The 19269-nt window shown below is 43.3% G+C and overlaps 1 protein-coding gene across 5 annotated transcripts in view; it reads right to left on the bottom strand.

Moving 5' to 3' along the window:
* The window catches only part of RELB (RELB proto-oncogene, NF-kB subunit), a 321053-nt gene that overhangs the window by 137591 nt on the left and 164193 nt on the right, over positions 1-19269 (bottom strand). For all 5 annotated transcript variants that reach the window (XR_003943711.1, XM_030217493.1, XM_030217497.1 and 2 more), the window contains one exon: positions 13385-13476. Coding sequence is in view for 4 of the 5 variants with exons in the window: in XM_030217493.1 (XP_030073353.1) it covers positions 13385-13476 (92 nt within the window). In the remaining variant the exon portion in view is untranslated. The remainder of the gene's footprint in view (positions 1-13384; positions 13477-19269) is intronic.

The raw sequence follows: 19269 nt of genomic DNA, 5'->3' as shown, positions 1-19269 counted from the left end.
TAGCCCAGCATCTCCTTGACCCCTCAACCCTTCTCTCTCCTCCACCCCTATGGTCTAGCAGTTCCCTATCCCCTCTATTTGTTCCCTCCACCCCTATGGTCCAGCAATTCCCTGTCCCCTCTCTCCCCCTTTCCTCCTTATTGTGCCAGGAGGCATGGCTACACAAATTCCCAATGCCATGTGCCTTCCAGGTTGTATAGACAGCACACTGCACACCAGAAGTGTACACATTCCAGTAAGGAACCAAGCCATCAGGGTTTGTGTAGCTGCATCTCTCCCCTTCTCTTACTCTCTCTTGCTCCTCCTCCACCGGTCTGCCATCATCCACTTCTCTTCCCGCTTTCCATCTTTCTAACACCAGGCTTCCCAAAGCAGATTACAATAGTTAACATAAAGTTGAATCCATCAGGAAACAGGATATCCTCACTGAAATTTGGCCAACTGTATTATATTGAACAGTGTAGGCCGGATCACGTGATGTGCTGAAGGGAGCGGAGGTAGGAAAGCTCCTCTCTTAGGCCGAACCCTCCTTCCCGCCAGCTAAAGACCGCAGAATAAACCTCCACAACCGAAGATCCTGCAGAGAGGGACCAGCGGGTGCATGGACCCTTTTGTAACTCGGTTAGATACTAAGATGCCACCGAAAACAACGAAAAAAGAGGCGGAAAAGCCCCGCGGCATGGAACTCAAGATGGCGACAAGCCCAGCACCCGAAGAGCCGGCAACGCTGTTTACCCCGTCGCAACTCCACCAAATAACGGAGGCTGTGACGATAGCTTTAGACCCGCAATTGCAGCAGCTTTCCAGCAGCTGAAGGCGGTGGAGAATCTGTTAGCGGACACGACCAGGCGAACGGGAGAGTTAGAGCAAAGAGTTTCCACCATAAAAGATGAGCAGGCAGGCACAACAACGGAGCTTGAGGAGTTGCGACGCACAGTAGCAAAACAATCTCACTTACTTGACGACCTCGAAAATCATTCCAGAAGGGGCAATCTCCGCATCATTGGAATTCCAGAAATGGTATCTGACAGCTCTCTACCCTCTATAATGGAAAAGTGGCTTCAAACAGTTTGCCCTCTCTGACAGCATCGGAGCACTTTGTCTGGAGCGCGCGTTGCGTGGGACGGAAAATAAACAGTGATCATAGGCCTAGAGCAGTTATGATTAAAGTACACAACTTCGTCCACAAAGTGGAAATCTTACGAGGCGCACGACTAAAGCGAGGCACTCTGAACTATGATGGCTCCCCAATCAAAATCTTTCAAGATTACTCTTTTGCCCTACAAGAAAGGCGGCGGGTCTATGGGGCGGTGTGCCAATCTCTCGTGGACACTAACCATAAATTCATGCTGACTTACCCGGCCATGCTGCGGATACATTACCAGGGCAAATGGAACGCTTTCCAAACCCCTAAGGAAGCACAAACATGGATGGCTGAAAACCTAAATATCGCAAATCCAAAGGACATTCTTACATTGAAACAAGAGCCATGATGGCTGCGCGAAGCTCCAGAGTGAGAACAACTCAAAGGATATTATATTGGAGGTACTGGACACACTATATCATCAAAATTGGCGGGGGAGGGGGAGCCCCACATCATTGATCCCTCTACCCCACACATAGAAGCGGGGTAGATTGGAGGCTGTAGGGAAAGAGATAGGTCAGGGAGGGGGGGGGGTAGGGGAGGGCAGAGGGATTAGATTCAGCTATCAGGAAGCTATAAGGAATAAAAAGGAGGGAAGACCACAAATCATGTCCAATATACACAGAAACATATGGATGTCCCCATTAAGGATAGCAGGGGGTTGGAACAGTACAGGCACCATTATTTTCCGGGGTGAGGCTGGGCGCCCGGGAAGGCTTAATTGTAGGCATAGCCAGCAGGCAGACACCCATAGAACATCACGTCATTAGGACTGTACGGTTTACCTCATGGAACGTGGGTGGTATTTCCACGCCGATAAAATGGGCAAAGATATTAGCGAGCCTTAAAAGGCACAAAACAGACATAGGCTGCCTTCAGGAGACTAGACTCACCATCGAAGAACATAACAAGCTAAAGAGACAGTGGGTGGGAGAGGTACACACTGCATCTTCAGGAGACTGCAGAGCTGGGGTGGCTGTGTTGATTCTTTTTTTTTTTATTTTTTATTATATATATTTATTGATGACAGAAAGAAAAAGAATATAAGACAACATCCAACATGATGCAGATTACCTCATAACATGCAATTCCACTAATCATAATACAATAAAACTCTTCATTTCTAACTATCATCATTCAGTTTTTATGTCATTTTTCCCCCCCCCCTTTTCCCCCCCTCCCCCCCTCGTGCCAAGCTTCTATTCAGTAATTATTATCCATTAAGTACTCTACTACGTGCCCGTGCAGTTAATGTGTTCAAAAAGGGCATCCAGCATTGAAGATATTGTTCACCTTTTGATGACTCTAAATCCGATGCCTCTTTTCTTTCCATTGCACTGAGCGAAATCATGTTTGCTCTCCAAAGTTGGACAGATGGCTTTTCTTTTTGCAACCACAATTTAAGAATTGTCTTTTTACCCATCATCACTGATCGCCTCTGAAAATGTCGGAAACCGACTTTGCTGGACCCGTGATTTGTGAATTCTTCAAATAATAGCCGTGGGTGACTCTTCCAATGAATCATCCACATCCTTGACACATGTGTACACATTTGAAACCAAAATCTCAATACTGGTGGGCAGTACCAAAACATATGTCCTAGATGTGCTCCTTGCCTCTCACATTTTGGGCAGTCATCCTGTGGTCTCAATGTTGCTTTAAATGCTCTGTGCGGTGATATATAAAGTCTCATCAAAAATTTATATTGCATTTCCCTTATTTCAACAGACCCAAACTGTTTATAACATAACTGTAAACAGGTCTGTATTACAGTACTCCCTATGCTACAACCCAGTTCCTTTTCCCACATCTGTGTCAGTTTTGTGTAATGTACCATAGGCATAGCTTCTCGTATCTGCAAGTGATAATATTTCAGTGGTACTGATTTCTGGGCCTCTAGATCATAGACCTCTGTTATTTGTTCTTGCACTTTGATTTGTAGCGATGACCCCGGGAGAGACCGAATATAATGATTTAATTGTTCATATGCCAGAAAATCTCTTATCTCCATCCCTTGGCAGCCCTGCATTTCCTCTTGAGATTTTAACGTTCCATCCCGCCGCAGAACTTGGAACAAAAAGAAAATACCCGCCTCCCTCCATTTACAAAATGTTAAAGAAGAGCTCCCCACTGGGAAATCTATGTTACCTCCAATCGGCAGAAAGGGTGAGACTTTCGCATTAAGACCAAGGAGTCTACTTAGCCATGTCCATGTTTTCTGAAGTGGGAGAAACAATGGTTTGATGTATTTTTGTATTGTTACTTTGCTAAGTCCCACATGTAACCAATAACTAAAGTGTACTTCTTTAAGCATCCTACACTCTGCTTCTGGGAATGTGAAATATGATGTACCTCTAAGCCAATCTGCTATGTGTCACATGCATCCCGCTACTGATATCCATTTGATATTAAGTGCTCCCAAGCCTCCTTTGGCCCTCGTCAAATACGTTTGTTGCATATTGACTCGAGCTCGTTTCCCATTCCATAAAAATTGTTTGAGTAGTTTATAAAGATCTAGTTCCTCTTTACGGGTTATGAATAACGACAACACTTGTACCACATACATCCATTTCGGTACTATAATCATGTTATAAATGGCAATTCTACCGAAGAGTGATAAGGCAAGCTTTTGCCACATCAATAAGGTTGTTTTTGTCATCTCCCACAGCGGCTCTAAATTGATTTTATGTACGTTATCTAGATGGGGGGAAAGATAAACTCCCAAATATTTAATTTTTTCCATGCTCCATTGTAATGGGAATGGCCCCACCCACCTTGTTTTTATTTCCTGTTTGGTCGGTAATGCTACTGATTTTTGTTTATTTAGTATAAAACCAGAAATATAACTAAATTCTTCCACTGCTTCTAAAAGATTAGATAAGGAATTCTGCGGGTCCGTCAGTGTAAGCAAGATGTCATCAGCGAAAGCTAATATTTTAATTGGCAACCCAGGGATCATCACCCCCCGCAATCTCGGCATTCCTCCCCACCGTTCTCAAAAAAGGTTCAATATACAACAAAAAGAGCAAAGGTGACAGGGGACATCCCTGCCTTGTGCCCCTTTGTACTGGGAACGCCGGTGATACCATACCATTCGCCAGTATATGTGCTGTTGGTTCTGCATAAAGAGTAGACACTGCTCTAAAATACCATCCGCTTATGCCCATATATTTTAACACTTCAAACAAATATCCCCATCTCACTTTGTCAAAAGCCTTGGCTGCATCCAAACTTGTCAATAATAATGGTTCTCCTGAGGCCTTACTGTGTGCCAATGCCAATAACGCCCTGCGGACATTAAGACCTGGATGTCGCCCCCTCACGAAGCCTACTTGATGATCAGCTACAATGTGTGGGAGATGTTGTGCTAAACGATCTGCTAGTACCTTAGCTAATATTTTAAGGTCTACATTCAATAGGGATATTGGCCTATATGCTTCTAAGTCTTCCTGCGATTTCCCTGGTTTAGGTAGCAGGGTTATAAGCGCGTCATTCGTTTTTGGAAATAATCTTCCTTGCTCTATTGCCTCCTCAAAATATTCTGTTAATGGTATCAGTATTCTATGGGCCATCATTTTATAATATTCTGTTGAGAACCCATCAATCCCTGGGCTCGTTCCCCCCGAAAGAGTTACAATTACTTTTTCCACTTCCTGTAAACTTAGCGGGGCATTCAGCTGGGTTGTCATCTCTGGCGTTAACTGCGGCATCCCTGAATCCTCCAAATAATCTTGTATCACTGTATTTTCCACCTCTGGCTCTGCCTTATATACCCCAGAGAAGTAGTCTTGAAATAACTGTAATATTTCTGTTGGCTTATGCTTTCTGGTACCATCTATAGATTTTAATGTATGAATGAAAGTCTGCCCAGCCCATACCTTTGTTAGTCTTGCTAATAGTTTTCCACTTCTATTCCCAAATTTATAATATTGGAATCGTCTATGTGTCAAAATTTTTTGTGTCCTTTCATGAATTAGTGTGTTTAGTCCTGCCAAATCAGCCATCATTTGTTCATAGTGTGCCTTAGTTGGATTACTTTGATGATTTCTTTTGGAGCGTAGATATTGGCGTTCTAATTGTATTATTCCTTGCGCTATTCTTTTATTTCTACCCGTCACATAGCTAATGATATCTCCCCGAATAACCGCCTTTGAAGCTTCCCAAAATAGTCCCGGTGTATCCTGGTGCTGCTTATTCATCTCTGCATATAATTCCCATTTCTTCTCTAAGAATGCTCGAAAATCAGGATTGTTTGATAAATAAGCCGGGAATCTCCAGCGTCTATATTGTTCCACTGGAGGTCCCATTGCCAGCTCCACCCAAATTAACGTGTGGTCCGATATTGCCATCGGACCCACCTCCGCTTCAAGTACTGCTGGGAATAATGTGTTGGTTACCAGTATATAATCTATCCGCGACCAGGACCTGTGTACTTTGGAAAGATGTGTGTAATCTCGTTGCGTCGGGTGCAAAAGGCGCCAGGGGTCCACTAATTCTAACATTTTACATAAGTAATCCATTCCCTTGCCCCTTCGCATCGCTCCCCAGGCCATCGCCACTGATCGATCCATGTTAGGATCTAGAACTTGATTAAAATCACCCATTAGTATCCATGGGGCATTGTCATATTTGAGACCTAATTGTACCAAGGTATGTAAAAATTTTGGATCTCTTGTATTTGGCCCATATATTCCACAGATATAATATTCATACCCTAAATAATTCAAGTGTACCAATATGTATCTTCCTTCTTTATCTTTTTCTACCATCCTGGATATGCCGGGGATGCCTCTTTTTATAAGTATGGCTACGCCTCCTCTACGGCCATCTGCAGATGAGTAATAACAATCTCCCACCCATTGTTGTTTCAATTTTTGATGCTCCGAATCAGAGAGCTTAGTTTCTTGTAAACATGCTATTGTTGCTTTATGTTTCTTTAGGTGGGCCAAGATCTTAGATCTTTTTATTGGAGAGGTTATCCCCGACACATTCCAGGACACCAGGCGTACATTTGTTGGCCTAGCCACTGCCTTTGTAAATATATGAGTAAAGCCAAAGTTTTAACCATTTCCAAGGCTCCGGGTCCCCCAGCCTGGACCCTTCACCTTCCAACCTGACTTCCACTTTATGTTGGAGTCGATATCTTATATGGTACCTCATGGATCTTGGCTTAAATTGTCCCTCCCATCCCCCTCTTCTTTCTAACCCTCCCCCTATCGTATTATCCCCCCCATCTTGTTGTACCTTTTCTAGCGTGTTTATTATCTTACACACGGGTCCGCTTGATGCTCCCGGAGCCCAACCCCCTCCTCAAAGATACTTACTAGATTCTCTTATATTCCCTTTAACTTTAACAAATCTTCCAACAATTAACATGGTAATTATACTTATCTGATAGGTAAAACTTTTTGTCCTTTACTACTAACACAATTCAAAATGTTATCTTTTGCTTGTTGCAGTTTCCTTAATACTGTTGGTCACTTTCAAATATCAAGCAGAGAAGTCATGTTCTTTCTTCTGCAGTGTTTATCCAGCTCATGGCAGCCTCAGCTGTTTCAAAAGATTTCCACCCATTACTCGTTTGTATCCTCAGAAGCGCAGGATATTGAAGCATAAATCTTTGTTTCTTTTCCACTAGTCTAGAGCAGGCCGGCGTAAATGTTCGGCGTCGCGCCGCCACTGTGGCTGAATAATCTTGAAATATTTTTATGGCACTGCCTTCAAATTTTGCTTCTTCTTTATTGCTTTTGTACAATCTAAGTACTGCTGCTTTCTGTGCATATCGATGGAATTTGGCAATAATCACTCTTGGCCTAGCGTCCCTCGTTTGCTTCTGGCCTATTCTATGTGCTCTGTCCAAATGAATATCATTTCCTTCAGTAGCTTCTGGAAACCGTGCTTGTAACCATATTTCTAATGTATTTTTTATTTCATTATCAGCCAATGTTTCAGGAAACCCTACAAATCTCAGATTTTCCCTTCTAGCACGATTTTCTAATTCATCCAGTTTTTCTTGATATTCTTTAGTCGCTTTTTCCAGTTTCACAATGCTTTCCGCATGGCTGTTCTGGACGTCTTCTACCTCCGACACCCGCGTTTCTAGTTCACCAGCGCGGCGGGACAACTCCGAGGTAATTGCCGTAATCCCAGCGATCTGCTCCGCTAGTTGGGTGAAGCGCGAGTCTAGCGCATGTACTACCGCCTCCGTGAGCTCCAACACTAGCGAGTCCGAGGGCTTCTGAGGCGGTGAAGCAGACGGCGATGTCGGCGCCATTTTGTTTTCCGCTCCTCGGAGTCTATCCTCTTTTCTTTTAGAGGTTTTTGCAGCTGCCGACATCCCTGCTTGTATTAGAAATTTGTCCATGCACTCCTATGCCTTTACCACTGCTTATTTCGGCTCTTGGGGGAATATAAGTCGTCGCAAAAGTTAGGTTAGGAGCGAACTCCGGAGCTAACGATGAGACCCACGTCCACCGTTGCTTACAGCATCACGTGACCCCCTTACTCGGCTGTGTTGATTCTTAAGGGGATGGCCACAAAATCAGAACTAGTAAAAGCAGATCCACAGGGAAGATATGTATTGGTGCGATTATGGGTCCAGCAAAGGGATTTTCTAGTACTGGGGGTGTATGGACCTAATGTATATGATGCAAAATTTTATTCGAGCCTAGTACAGATGTGCCTTCATTATAAGTCAGCATATCTTTTAGTGATGGGAGATTTCAATTTAGTCGTGGACCCCAGAGAAGATTGTTCCAACCCGAGGGTGGCCACGAGAGGGGGGCCCCGAGCACATGCGCTCTCATCCTTCCAACGATCTCTTAACTTAGTAGATACATGGCGTTGCTTGCACCCCGGGGAGCGTAACTTTACACATCTGTCTAGGGCCCACGGCATGTATTCTAGATTAGATTATATTTTTATAGCCCAACAAGCATTTCCCTGGGTGCTGTCCTCCGAGATAGGCCCGGAGGAGATATTGGACCATTCCCTGGTGTGGTTAGATATTGAGATACCGAATTTTTATCAGCAGGCACGAACTTGGCGATACCCATGCTACCTTTCCCAAAATAGAGAATTTCAAGAATTCATAAGACAGAGATGGGAAGACTATCTTCATAATAATAGAGCGCATTTGGACCAGCCAGATTTGCTTTGGAGCGCAGCCAAAGCAGTCTTGCGAGGCGAGGTTATTGCCTTTGTTCATGCAAGGAATAAAAAACAAACAATAGCAATAGTAAGGCTAGAGAAAAGTCTCAGGCAAGCTAAACTACAGTATATTAAATGTCTGTCAGCTGAGGCAAGGGAACAACTGAGAGCCATACAAGTGACTCTCAATGCTTTATTGCATGAATGCGGGCAGAGATATCTAGCTTCTAAGCAGCATAAATTCCGTAGATTTGGAAACAGGTCTGGCAAGATGCTAGCGCACTTAGTCAAAGCGTGGGGGCCTCGCTCCCCGATAGTAGCGCTCCGAGACCAAAAGGGAAATATACAAAATAAGAGTGAAGAAATAGCCAAGATTTTAACACAATTTTTCTCCACCTTATATAAATCACCTAGTGAACCAGATAAAGCGCAAATTACAAAATACTTAGAAAAAGCAGGACTCCCAAAATTGACCGACGAGGAGCTATAGAGTTTGGAGGTGCCCCTTAACGCAAAGGAAATACAGGAGGTAATAAAGTCCTTGCCCACAGGATCAGCCCCAGGTCCAGACGGATTTACAGGGGAATTCTACAGATCTTTGCCCCCCTCATTTTATCCCATGATCATTGCTTATTATGAACAGGTGGTTAGTATGGGCCACTTTCCACGATATGCAAACACAGCATTAATCTCACTGATAAAAAAAACCTGGAAAGCCAGATCTTCAGGCAGACGCTTACAGACCCATTTCACTCATTAACGTAGACATAAAGATCATAGCCAAGGTCCTTGCTAATCGTCTGGCCCAAATATTGCCAAGGGTAGTGGGAGAGGAACAAGTAGGATTTGTTAGGACCAGACAAGCGGCCAGAAATGTTCGTAGATTGTTGCTGGCCATGTCAATGGGACAGCTGACAGAAACCCCGACCTCCATTTTTTCATTAGACGCCGAAAAAGCATTTAATCAAGTAGGGTGGAAGTACTTGTTTACGGTCTTAAGGCACATGGGCATAGGGGGATGGGTATACAGAGCCATAGCCACACTATATGCAAATCCAACAGCCTCAGTGCTAGTGAATGGGATAAGAGCACAACCCTTTGCGATCACTAGAGGCACCAGGCAAGGCTACCCCCGGCCCTGTTCATCCTGTCTTTGGAGCCCTTGCTTCGGGTATTGAGAAATGCAAAAGAAATTCCTGGGGTGAAGGTTGGGGGAGAAGTTATCAAAGCCCTAGCATTTGCAGATGATTTGATGATCGTGACTACCCATCCTTCAGATTCCCTAGACTGGACATTACAACTAGTTAAGGAGTTTGGCCGGCTTTCGGGGTTCACCCTAAACAACAAGAAGTCATTGGCTATGGAGGTGTACCCTAGCCAGGGCCAGTCAGGGGGGGACTGCTCCCTGACAAGAGTGGAGGACAAGATAAGATATTTGGGTACAAACATACCACAGAATCTGGCTCGACTATACCAGGAGAATGTTGAACCCTTACTTGAGATAACACGAACAAAGCTTCAATTGTGGGAGAATTACCCTTTGTCGTTAATGGGAAGGATTGTTGCCTACAACATGATGATAGCTCTCAAATGGATGTACGTGTTCCAGACTTTACCACTTTTCTTAAAACCAGAGGATGAAAAGCGTCTTAACAAATTTGTACAAAGGTTCCTGTGGAGAGGCCGGAAAGCAAGACTCCCAATCTCGACATTGCAAATACCTTGGGAGTTTGGAGGCTTGGGCTTACTGAGTATGAGATATCTCACAATAGCCAGCGGCATGCGTCAAGTCTATGACTGGTATAGATCTACTTCAGAATTCTCTGACACACCTCTGGAGACCTCCCTAATGCAAGGAGTTCATTTTAGTTGCTTATTGCATATGGGACAAATACCTCCTGTCTTGAGTCAGTCCCATATATTTACTACAGCACGAGCAGTGTGGTGGTGGGTCTGCAGGTTTCATCATTTCTCCGGAAGTGTCACCCCTTTCTTAGCAATATGTGATAACCCAAACTTTCCCCCTGGAACTCTGTATGGAAGGTTTCGCAACTGGAGGCGAAGTGGGCTGGTATACCTCCATCAGGTTTTGACTGAGGAGGGGACAATGAGAACATTTGAAGAACTCCAGCTCAAGTTCTCCCTAAAACCCATAGACCGCTTCCACTACTGGCAATTAAAACACTATGTGAAAAACTTGACTGGGAGTGTCTTACAGAAGATGTGCAGGAGGAACTCTCGTCAGCTTATTCCCTGCAATCTCAGGGTAGAGTACCATTGACAATGCATCATCGTCACTTAAGAGATATGACAGCACAGCTAGACTATGAATCTTTGTCTCAGAAATGGAACAGGGACTTGGGAACAAGTTTGCCACCACAATCATTACAGGAGTATATTTATTCGATCCACAACTCCTCCAAGATGATTTCATATAGTGAAATGGAGTACAAGTTTGTCACGCGGACCCATATCCCTCCGAGGAGGGCGTTTCACATGGGAGTTTCTCCAGACGGAGATTGCCCAAGTGTGGGGCACAAGGAGCGACACTTGGGCATATGTTTTGGACATGCCCTACCATCAAAATTCTGGACTTCAATCACACAGTCAACCTCAAGGATGTGGGGTGTGTAACCTGGAAGAAGGGTCCTCAAATGTTGTTGGGAGACCCGTTTTGGTGGCGCCCCTGGTCCCAGCAGATTCAAAGGTTTCACCCACAGAGCTATAATGACAGCCAAAAAGATAATACTTACCGAGTGGATTACAAATAAACCACCTATGCTACAACAGTGGCGGGGCTTGATGATAGATTATATGAGGTTTGAAAACAGAATGGCGGAATATACCGGAGATCGGAGATTTACAGAAAAACACTTTTACAAGATTTGGACCCCATTCTGGCAGACCATCCCCTCGGGAGGCAGAGGGCGCATCCTGAATATGTAAATTAGCTGTACGGACATGTAACAATTATCAGTCAGAATGGTTAATCCCTTAAGGAGGGTGGAAGGGGCGGGAGGTGGGGGAATAGGGGGGAGGGTTAGATAGGAGCTGGAAACGATTTCATTCAGATAATTAAGTTGATGTAATTAGCTTAGGCCATAGTGAGTTTTCATGATAGTTGGAAATGTTAAGACTCAATAACGGCAAGGAGTTTGACTAATGTTATAGTTTAGTGTGTAGTTGTTCAGCAGATTTCTTTGCTCACTGAATATTGGTGATTAAGGGGAAATGTATGTTATGTCATATTATGTGAAAACTAATAAACAAATTTGAAAATAAAATATTGAACAGTGTATAAAAATTAGCACAAAATAGAGTTTATTAGTGCTGTTTCTACCAGCTACAATAATTTTTTAAGCTATTTTAGTGATACTCAATTGTCATTTCATGATATTTATATCTACATATGGGAAGCTTTCAAATAAATTATGTCAAATAAGTGAAACTAAAATAAAAAATATTTTGTCCTCCACCTTTTAAGGCACTGCCTATCCAACTGGAACAGCTTAAACGTTTTAGGATGGACCATGCATAGGCAGTCCCTTACTTCTAATCAGTTTTTGGGTCAAAAGGCTAGATAGACGAAACAGGAGAATGGGTGAGGCTAGCCTCCTTGTCTACAACCCCCCTCCCTGAGTCCAGCACCATCCCCTCTCTCTCTCTGCTGCCACCATCAATTCCCCTCCCCGAGTCCACCCTAGCCCACACACACACAGTCAGCCAGCCAGCCAGCACAGTGCATCGCGGTCCCTTACCCCACACAGAATCAAGAAGAGCTCAGCTGAAGCTGAGGCTGAGAGAGGCTCCACACGACGCGTCCGAGCGTCAAACAGCTGGGCTCAGAGGAGTCAGTGAAGTCTGCATTGGTACGCCGGTGCCAAACACCACGCCGACCGGCACTGTGCCCGAGGGGGACGGATGACCCCACCCTGGGCCTGAGGAGGAAGACCCCTGGGCCTGGCTCTGGCTCTGCAGTCTTCTGCCCCACAGTGCTGGCTGCTCAAAGTTGGAGTTGGGTCCGTCGTCGGGAAAGGCATCACTCACGATCTGGCGCATGAATTCTGTTGGTTAGCACCGGATTCCACGCGGGAAGGCAGCAGCAGTGCATGCGCATAGGCGCCTTTATTTTTAGAAATCCATTGGGGGAGCGACCGCTCCCCCTGTGCCCCACCTAGCTAGGCCACTGATGACCACTGTCAAGTACATAATGCAAATCACTCGGTAATCCACTTAGAATATTCAGTATGCTATGACCAAACTGAAAAATGGACTGTCTAGGACGAAGAGTTGATACTGAGAATAGACCATTTCTCTACAATCATTGAGAGAAAACAAATTTAACACTGTTAAAAAAGTAAACAGAATACTAGGAATTATTAGGAAAGGGATAGAAAATAATACTAAGAATATTATAATGCCTCTGTATTGCTCCATGGTGCAACCTCACTTGAGTATTGTGTGCAATTCTGGTCGCAATATCTCAAAAAAGATATAGCGGAATTAGAAAAGGTTCAAAGAAAGGCAATGAAAATGATGAGATGGCTGAGGGGGGATATGATAGAGATCTACAAAATCCTGAGTGGTGTACAACAGGTAAATGTGAATTGATTGTTTATTCTTTAGACAAGTAATAAGACTAGGGGACACTTAATGAAGTTACATGGTAATACTTTTAAAATGAATGGGATGAAATATTTTTTCACTCAACAAATAGTTAAGCTCTGGAACTCATTACCAGAGGATGAGGTAACAGCAGTTAGCATATCTAGGCTTAAAAAAAAAAGGTTTGGACAAGTTCCTGGAGGAAACGTCCATAGTCTGCTATTGAGATAGAAATAGGGAAAAGCCATGCCTGTCCTTGGAATTGGTAGCATGGTTACTGTCTTCAGTACCATTCTAGTCTCATTTTGCCAAAAAGCCCTCTTATGGTGTTAGAAAGGTGTCTCATACACATACCATCCAACAGTATCATAGCACACAGTGTCATGCACTCAAATGCTAGAGTAGCAAGCAACCATGTCTCCTTTCCAAGTTCAGTGCATCTCTAATTTTGCAATACAGAAATCTGTCTTTCCTTTTTATGCTTACCATTAAATGGATCAATTCCCAGCTTCAGCTTCTTCTCCACGGCTTCCTCAATCTCTTTTTTCCGTACACACTGGATTCCCAGGTTATGAAAGCTAACGGAGGGAAGAAGAGGGAGAACAGAAGGTTAAGAGGTATTCATCCCTTTACCTGAGTCTGTTTCTTTTCAAACTGTATATATTTCCCCAAAAGGCTTGTATTCTGTACTCCCAGGCCCTCTAGTAAAGCCTTAATAATAGGACAGTAAGGCACTGTCATATTTCAAGAGAATTATTTAAAATGTAGAAGTCATGATTTAAGAAAAGCCATGATTACATGACAAGTCATGAACAACAGTAATGAAGACTGACTCTAAAAGTATAGGATTGGAGTAAGCCACAGAGAAGGATGTTTGATGGCTCAATTAATGAGAGAAGAAAGAGATGTATGAGCTCAATGCACTGTGCACTATAGAGTAATAGATGAAAAAATGAATATAGGAGGATGTGATGTCATCAGACCTGATGGCAGCATGAAGCTGCGGCTCCAACTCCTATTTATTTGTTGCATTTGTATCCCACATTTTCCCACCTATTTGCAGGCTCAATGTGGTTCACACTATGCCGTAATGGCGATCACCATTTCCGGAATGAGAAATACAAAGTATTATTATATTTGAAGTACAGAAAATGATAAAAATAAGTTATAAGTAAGTAGATATATAGTTCATTTCAGGCATTAGAGATCAAAGGTGATGCATAACATTCATTGGTGACAAGGTGATTTAGGTAAACAGGTAAAAAAAAGAGTTCAGATAACTTGGTCTGGTCGGGTTTTGATATCAGGTCACATATGAAGGATCATTATGATAAGTCTTTTTGAACAGGTTAGTCTTTAGTAATTTCCAGAAGGTTACCAAGTTATGCGTTGTTTTGATGGCCTTTGGTAGTGCATTCCATAGTTGCGTGCTGATGTAGGAGAAGCTAGACGCATATATTGATTTATATTTAGGTCCTTTGCAACTGGGGTAATAGAGGTTCAGGAATGTGCGTGATGATCTTGTTGTGTTCTTGGCTAGTAAGTCTATGAGATCTGACATATAAATCGGGGCCTCATCATGAATGATTTTATGAACCAGGGTACAGGTTTTGAATATAATTTGTTCTTTTAGTGGGAGCCAGTACAGTTTTTCTCTGAGGGGTGTGGCGCTTTCGTATTTCGCTTTTCTAAATATGAGTCTGGATGCAGTGTTCTGGGAAATTTGGAGTCTCTTAATGACCTGTATTTTCTATCCGGCTTAGATGGAATTGCAGTAGTCCAGATGGCTTAACACCATAGATTGCACCAGGCTGCCGAATTTTTCCCTTGGGAAGAAAGGTTTTACTCTTCTGAGTTTCCACATTGCGTGGAACATTTTCTTTGTTACATTTTTCGCGTGATTTTCTAGTGTGAGATTTCGATCAATTGTAATTCCCAGAAGTTTCAGGCTGTCCGAGACAGGGAGGGTGTGGTTTGGGGTATTTATAGTGGTATATTTAATAGTAAGCTTTTGTGTGGGGAAATCTTGCCTGACCAATTTACTTCAATTCTTTGAAGGACAAACATGTGGACAAAGGGGAGCCGGTTGATATTGTGTATCTGGGTTTTCAAAAGGCATTTGACAAGGTACCTCATGAAAGGCTACAGAGGAAATTGGAGGGTCATGGGATAGGAGGAAATGTCCTATTGTGGATTAAAAACTGGTTGAAGGATAGGAAACAGAGAGTGGGGTTAAATGGGCAGTATTCACAATGGAGAAGGGTAGTTAGTGGGGTTCCTCAGGGGTCTGTGCTAGGACCGCTGCTTTTTAATATATTTATAAATGATTTAGAGATGGGAGTAACTAGCGAGGTAATTAAATTTGCTGATGACACAAAGTTATTCAAAGTCGTTAACTCACGACAGGATTGTGAAAAATTACAGAAGGACCTTACGAGACTGGGAGACTGGGCGGCTAAATGGCAGATGACGTTTAATGTGAGCAAGTGCAAGGTGATGCATGTGGGAAAAAAGAACCCAAATCATAGCTACGTCATGCAAGGTTCCATGTTAGGAGTTACGGACCAAGAAATGGATCTGGGTGTCGTCGATAATACACTGAAACCTTCTGCTCAGTGTGCTGCTGCGGCTAGGAAAGCGAATAGAATGTTGGGTATTATTAGGAAAGGTATTGAAAACAGGTGTGAGGATGTTATAATGCCGTTGTATCGCTCCATGGTGCGACCGCACCTTGAGTATTGTGTTCAATTCTGGTCGCCGCATCTCAAGAAAGATATAGTAGAATTGGAAAAGGTGCCGCGAAGGGCGACTAAAATGATAGCGGGGATGGGATGACTTCCCTATGAAGAAAGAGTAAGGAGGCTAGGGCTTGTCAGCTTGGAGAAGAGATGGCTGAGGGGAGACATGATAGAGGTATATAAAATAATGAGTGGAATGAAGCGTCTGTTCACGCTTTTCAAAAATACTAGGACTAGGGGGCATGCGATGAAACTACAGCATAGTAAATTTAAAACAAATCAGAGAAAATGTTTCTTCACCCAACGCATAACTAAACTCTGGAATTCGTTGCCGGAGAACGTGGTGAAGGCGGTTAGCTTAGCAGAGTTTAAAAAGGGGTTAGACGGTTTCCTAAAGGACAAGTCCATAAACCACTACTAAATGGACTTGGGAAAAATCCACAATTCCAGGAATAACATGTATAGAATGTTTGTACGTTTGGGAAGCTTGCCAGGTGCCCTTGGTCTGGATTGGCCGCTGTCGTGGACAGGATGCTGGGCTCGATGGACCCCTGGTCTTTTCCCAGGGTGGCATTACTTATGTACTTATGTAAGCTTTCTCTTCTCTACTCCCTGTATAGTGTAAGTGGTGATTCTCACCTGAAAAGTGGTGTGCAGGACTGAGCAGCTAAAATTGGGTGTTTCTCTCAGTGTAATCGCAGTGAAAAGGAAACAGACTGATCTACTTCAGCTTCAAGAGCAGGAAGACCAGTATGGTTTGTGTGATGGGCATGGTGGCAGAATAGCAAAATAAAAGCAAGAACTGGAGGTACAGCAATTCAGAGGATGGTAGTGCGACTGAGGGACCTGACCTAGAGAGCCAGAAAGATCTGCATAAGTAGTTTGCAGAAATGAGTTAGGTGCGCTCTGAAATAAGATTAAGGGTTATGTGGCTGAGTTGCAGTGAGAAATAGCAGACCCTGGTGCATGTGTAAATGAAACAAAAAATGTCTTGAGAGCAACATGATTCAGTGCAGGAGCTTATAGAGCATGCGGACAAATTAGAACAAAACCTGGTTATTACAGATAAGATGGAGGATCTGGAGAATAGATCCAGACGTAATAATGTAAGGATCCGAGGAGTTCCTATGCAGACTGCTTAAAGTGATGCAGGAGATCTGTGGAGATATGCTGGATGGGAAATCTGCAGGTGAAGAAACAGCGGAGAGGTCTTTTTATACTTCTATACCTTTTTTACTGTTTTAACTTTTATTGTACGTCCCAAGCCGACGTCATAGGTTTTATGTCGGCATTCTCTCTTTGGCGCCCTTTTTATCCTTTTAAAGTCCCAGTTTCCGTGCCGCTAGCTTCATGTTGGTTTTTTTTTGCTCCAGCAATGATCACCGATACTGTGTTCATTCTTAGACTATGCTTCCTGTCTTTTTAAAGGTATGTTTCTGCTTTGCTCCTTTTTCCTTTTAACTACTCGCCACCATTTTCCTCACCACCCTCTGCTTATCCAGACATATTTTTGTCCATGATTTTTTCTTTTCGCCTCTTTTTATCTTCTTACGTCCTGGTTTCTGTGCTGTCATTATTTTATTTTTTTCCTGCTCTAGCACATCTCATTTTCCCCTTTTTTTAAAGTATGTTGCTGCGTCTTGTTTCTTGTTCATCATTTAAGTATTGTCCACTTGCACAAGACCCATTGCCACTTCTCTCACCATCGTCCCCTCTCCACATATATTTTTTGTCCATGTATTTTTATTTTTAACCCCTCTGTTTTTATCTACAGATAGTAAGTGTTATTTTATTTCCAAACACTCTCAACAGATTTTGGAGGAGATTTTGACCAAGTATACCACGGTGCGTCTTTTTCACCTTCTTCCCGTTAAAATACACAAGTATGAGTGTATGTTTTTGAGTGTATATATACATACATGTGCGTGGTTTTACATCTTTTTATATTCTTCCAGTGTGATGTCAAGTATTTTCAATAAGTTATTCATTTGTAATTTTCACATCAGTTCCATTTACTTCATTCTATTGCTATTAGTTTTAGGTGTATATATATTTTTTTGGAGTATTGAGTACTCATGAATTTCTATTTATTGCTACAAAATACAGTAAGTTTCTTAACACAGTAGCTCTATCTTCCATCTCTATCTTTTTTTTTATTATCTTTATTCAGGTTTTCCATAAAACAAACACAGGTAATATAGCCCCATACAGAGCAAAAACCCTACAAACAGTATCAACAGCCACAAAAACCATTGAGCTTGCGCCATAATACTAGTAAGACTAGGGCCCACCAGTTCAATGATACTGATATAACTAACAAACCATAATAGCTGAACATATCCCCCGATAGTCTGAAAACCCTCACACAATTTTTTCCCTTCTTAATTCCTGACTTAGCCCATCCCCCCCCCACACCAATCCCCTCCCCCCTCCCATTCAGACCGGTGAAAGAACCTCACTCCTCTTTTCTCCCCTCGAGGCCTACCCGACCCCCTCATCCAAGAGTCCCCTTCCTTTTGGGCACATCTCCATCTCACCTAACCCCTACTCTCTATCCTCCAAGCTCACCCATTTAAGATCAAACTCCTCTCCCTATGCGGCAATATCGCCCAATATGGTCCCATATGCTCTGGAAACTTTTCCATTTCTTCTCCTCCAAATTACCCACTACTCGGCGCTCAAAAAGCGCCATCTCAAAGAGCATTGCTTTCCACATCCGAAATTGCGGGATTTTACGCATGCACCAATGTATTAGAATCGTTTTTTTTGCTAATAGTAGCGCTTTCATCAAAAACAAATGTTGCAGCCCAGACTCCCCCTGTAACTGAACCCCCTCAGCAAACAGAAACCCCTCTGGTGTATATCCTCTACTCTGGCCAATACAACGGGCTAAAAAAAACCCCACCTTACCCCAAAACACTTGTGTCCTATCACAAGCCCAAAACATATGCCCTAGGGTAGCATTGTCTGCCCCACATTTCGGGCATCCCCCCTTCTGTGCAAACCCTGCCCTGTGCGCTCTCCAAGGAGCTATGTGCATCATCAGAAGAAACTTATATTCCTGCTCCCTATGTGATTCATTGATATCCTCGCAATATTCTTTAGAAACTTCTGAAGCAGCTCTACCCTCACCATAACCCGTAATTCCTTCCCCCATGCTTCCGCCACGCTTACCAACGATAAATCTGACAGCTCCTCCCACAGCGCCTGCACATGCCCACATAGCCGGGGCCTCTGCATATCTTCCAATTTCAGGCATTCTCCCACCTTTTGGGCAAAGCTAGCACTCAAATGTTCCGCTGGCAAGGAAGCCACATAATGTCTCACCTGCAAGAACCCAAAATAATCCGACCTCTTCAGTCCATATCGAGCACTCAAAATCTCAAAAGATAGCAGCTTACCTTCAGCATCTAAAAAAATCCCCAACCCTCTTTAGCTCCTCTCCTGATCCTTTGCTAAACAACAAGTCCCTCCCTACCCCTGAGCTAAAATCAAAATTCCCTCTCACCGGTAAGAAAGGGGAGACAAATCTATTCCCTCCCAACACCCTGCAAAATTCTTTCCAAACACTCCTCATATACCCCCAGATCATGTGCCTCTTCACCTCCACCCCTAACTGAGCCCCCCTAGCAT

This window comes from Microcaecilia unicolor, chromosome 11 (assembly GCF_901765095.1).
Source record: "Microcaecilia unicolor chromosome 11, aMicUni1.1, whole genome shotgun sequence".
NCBI lineage: Eukaryota > Metazoa > Chordata > Amphibia > Gymnophiona > Siphonopidae > Microcaecilia > Microcaecilia unicolor.
This window is presented reverse-complemented; position numbering and strand designations above follow the sequence as displayed.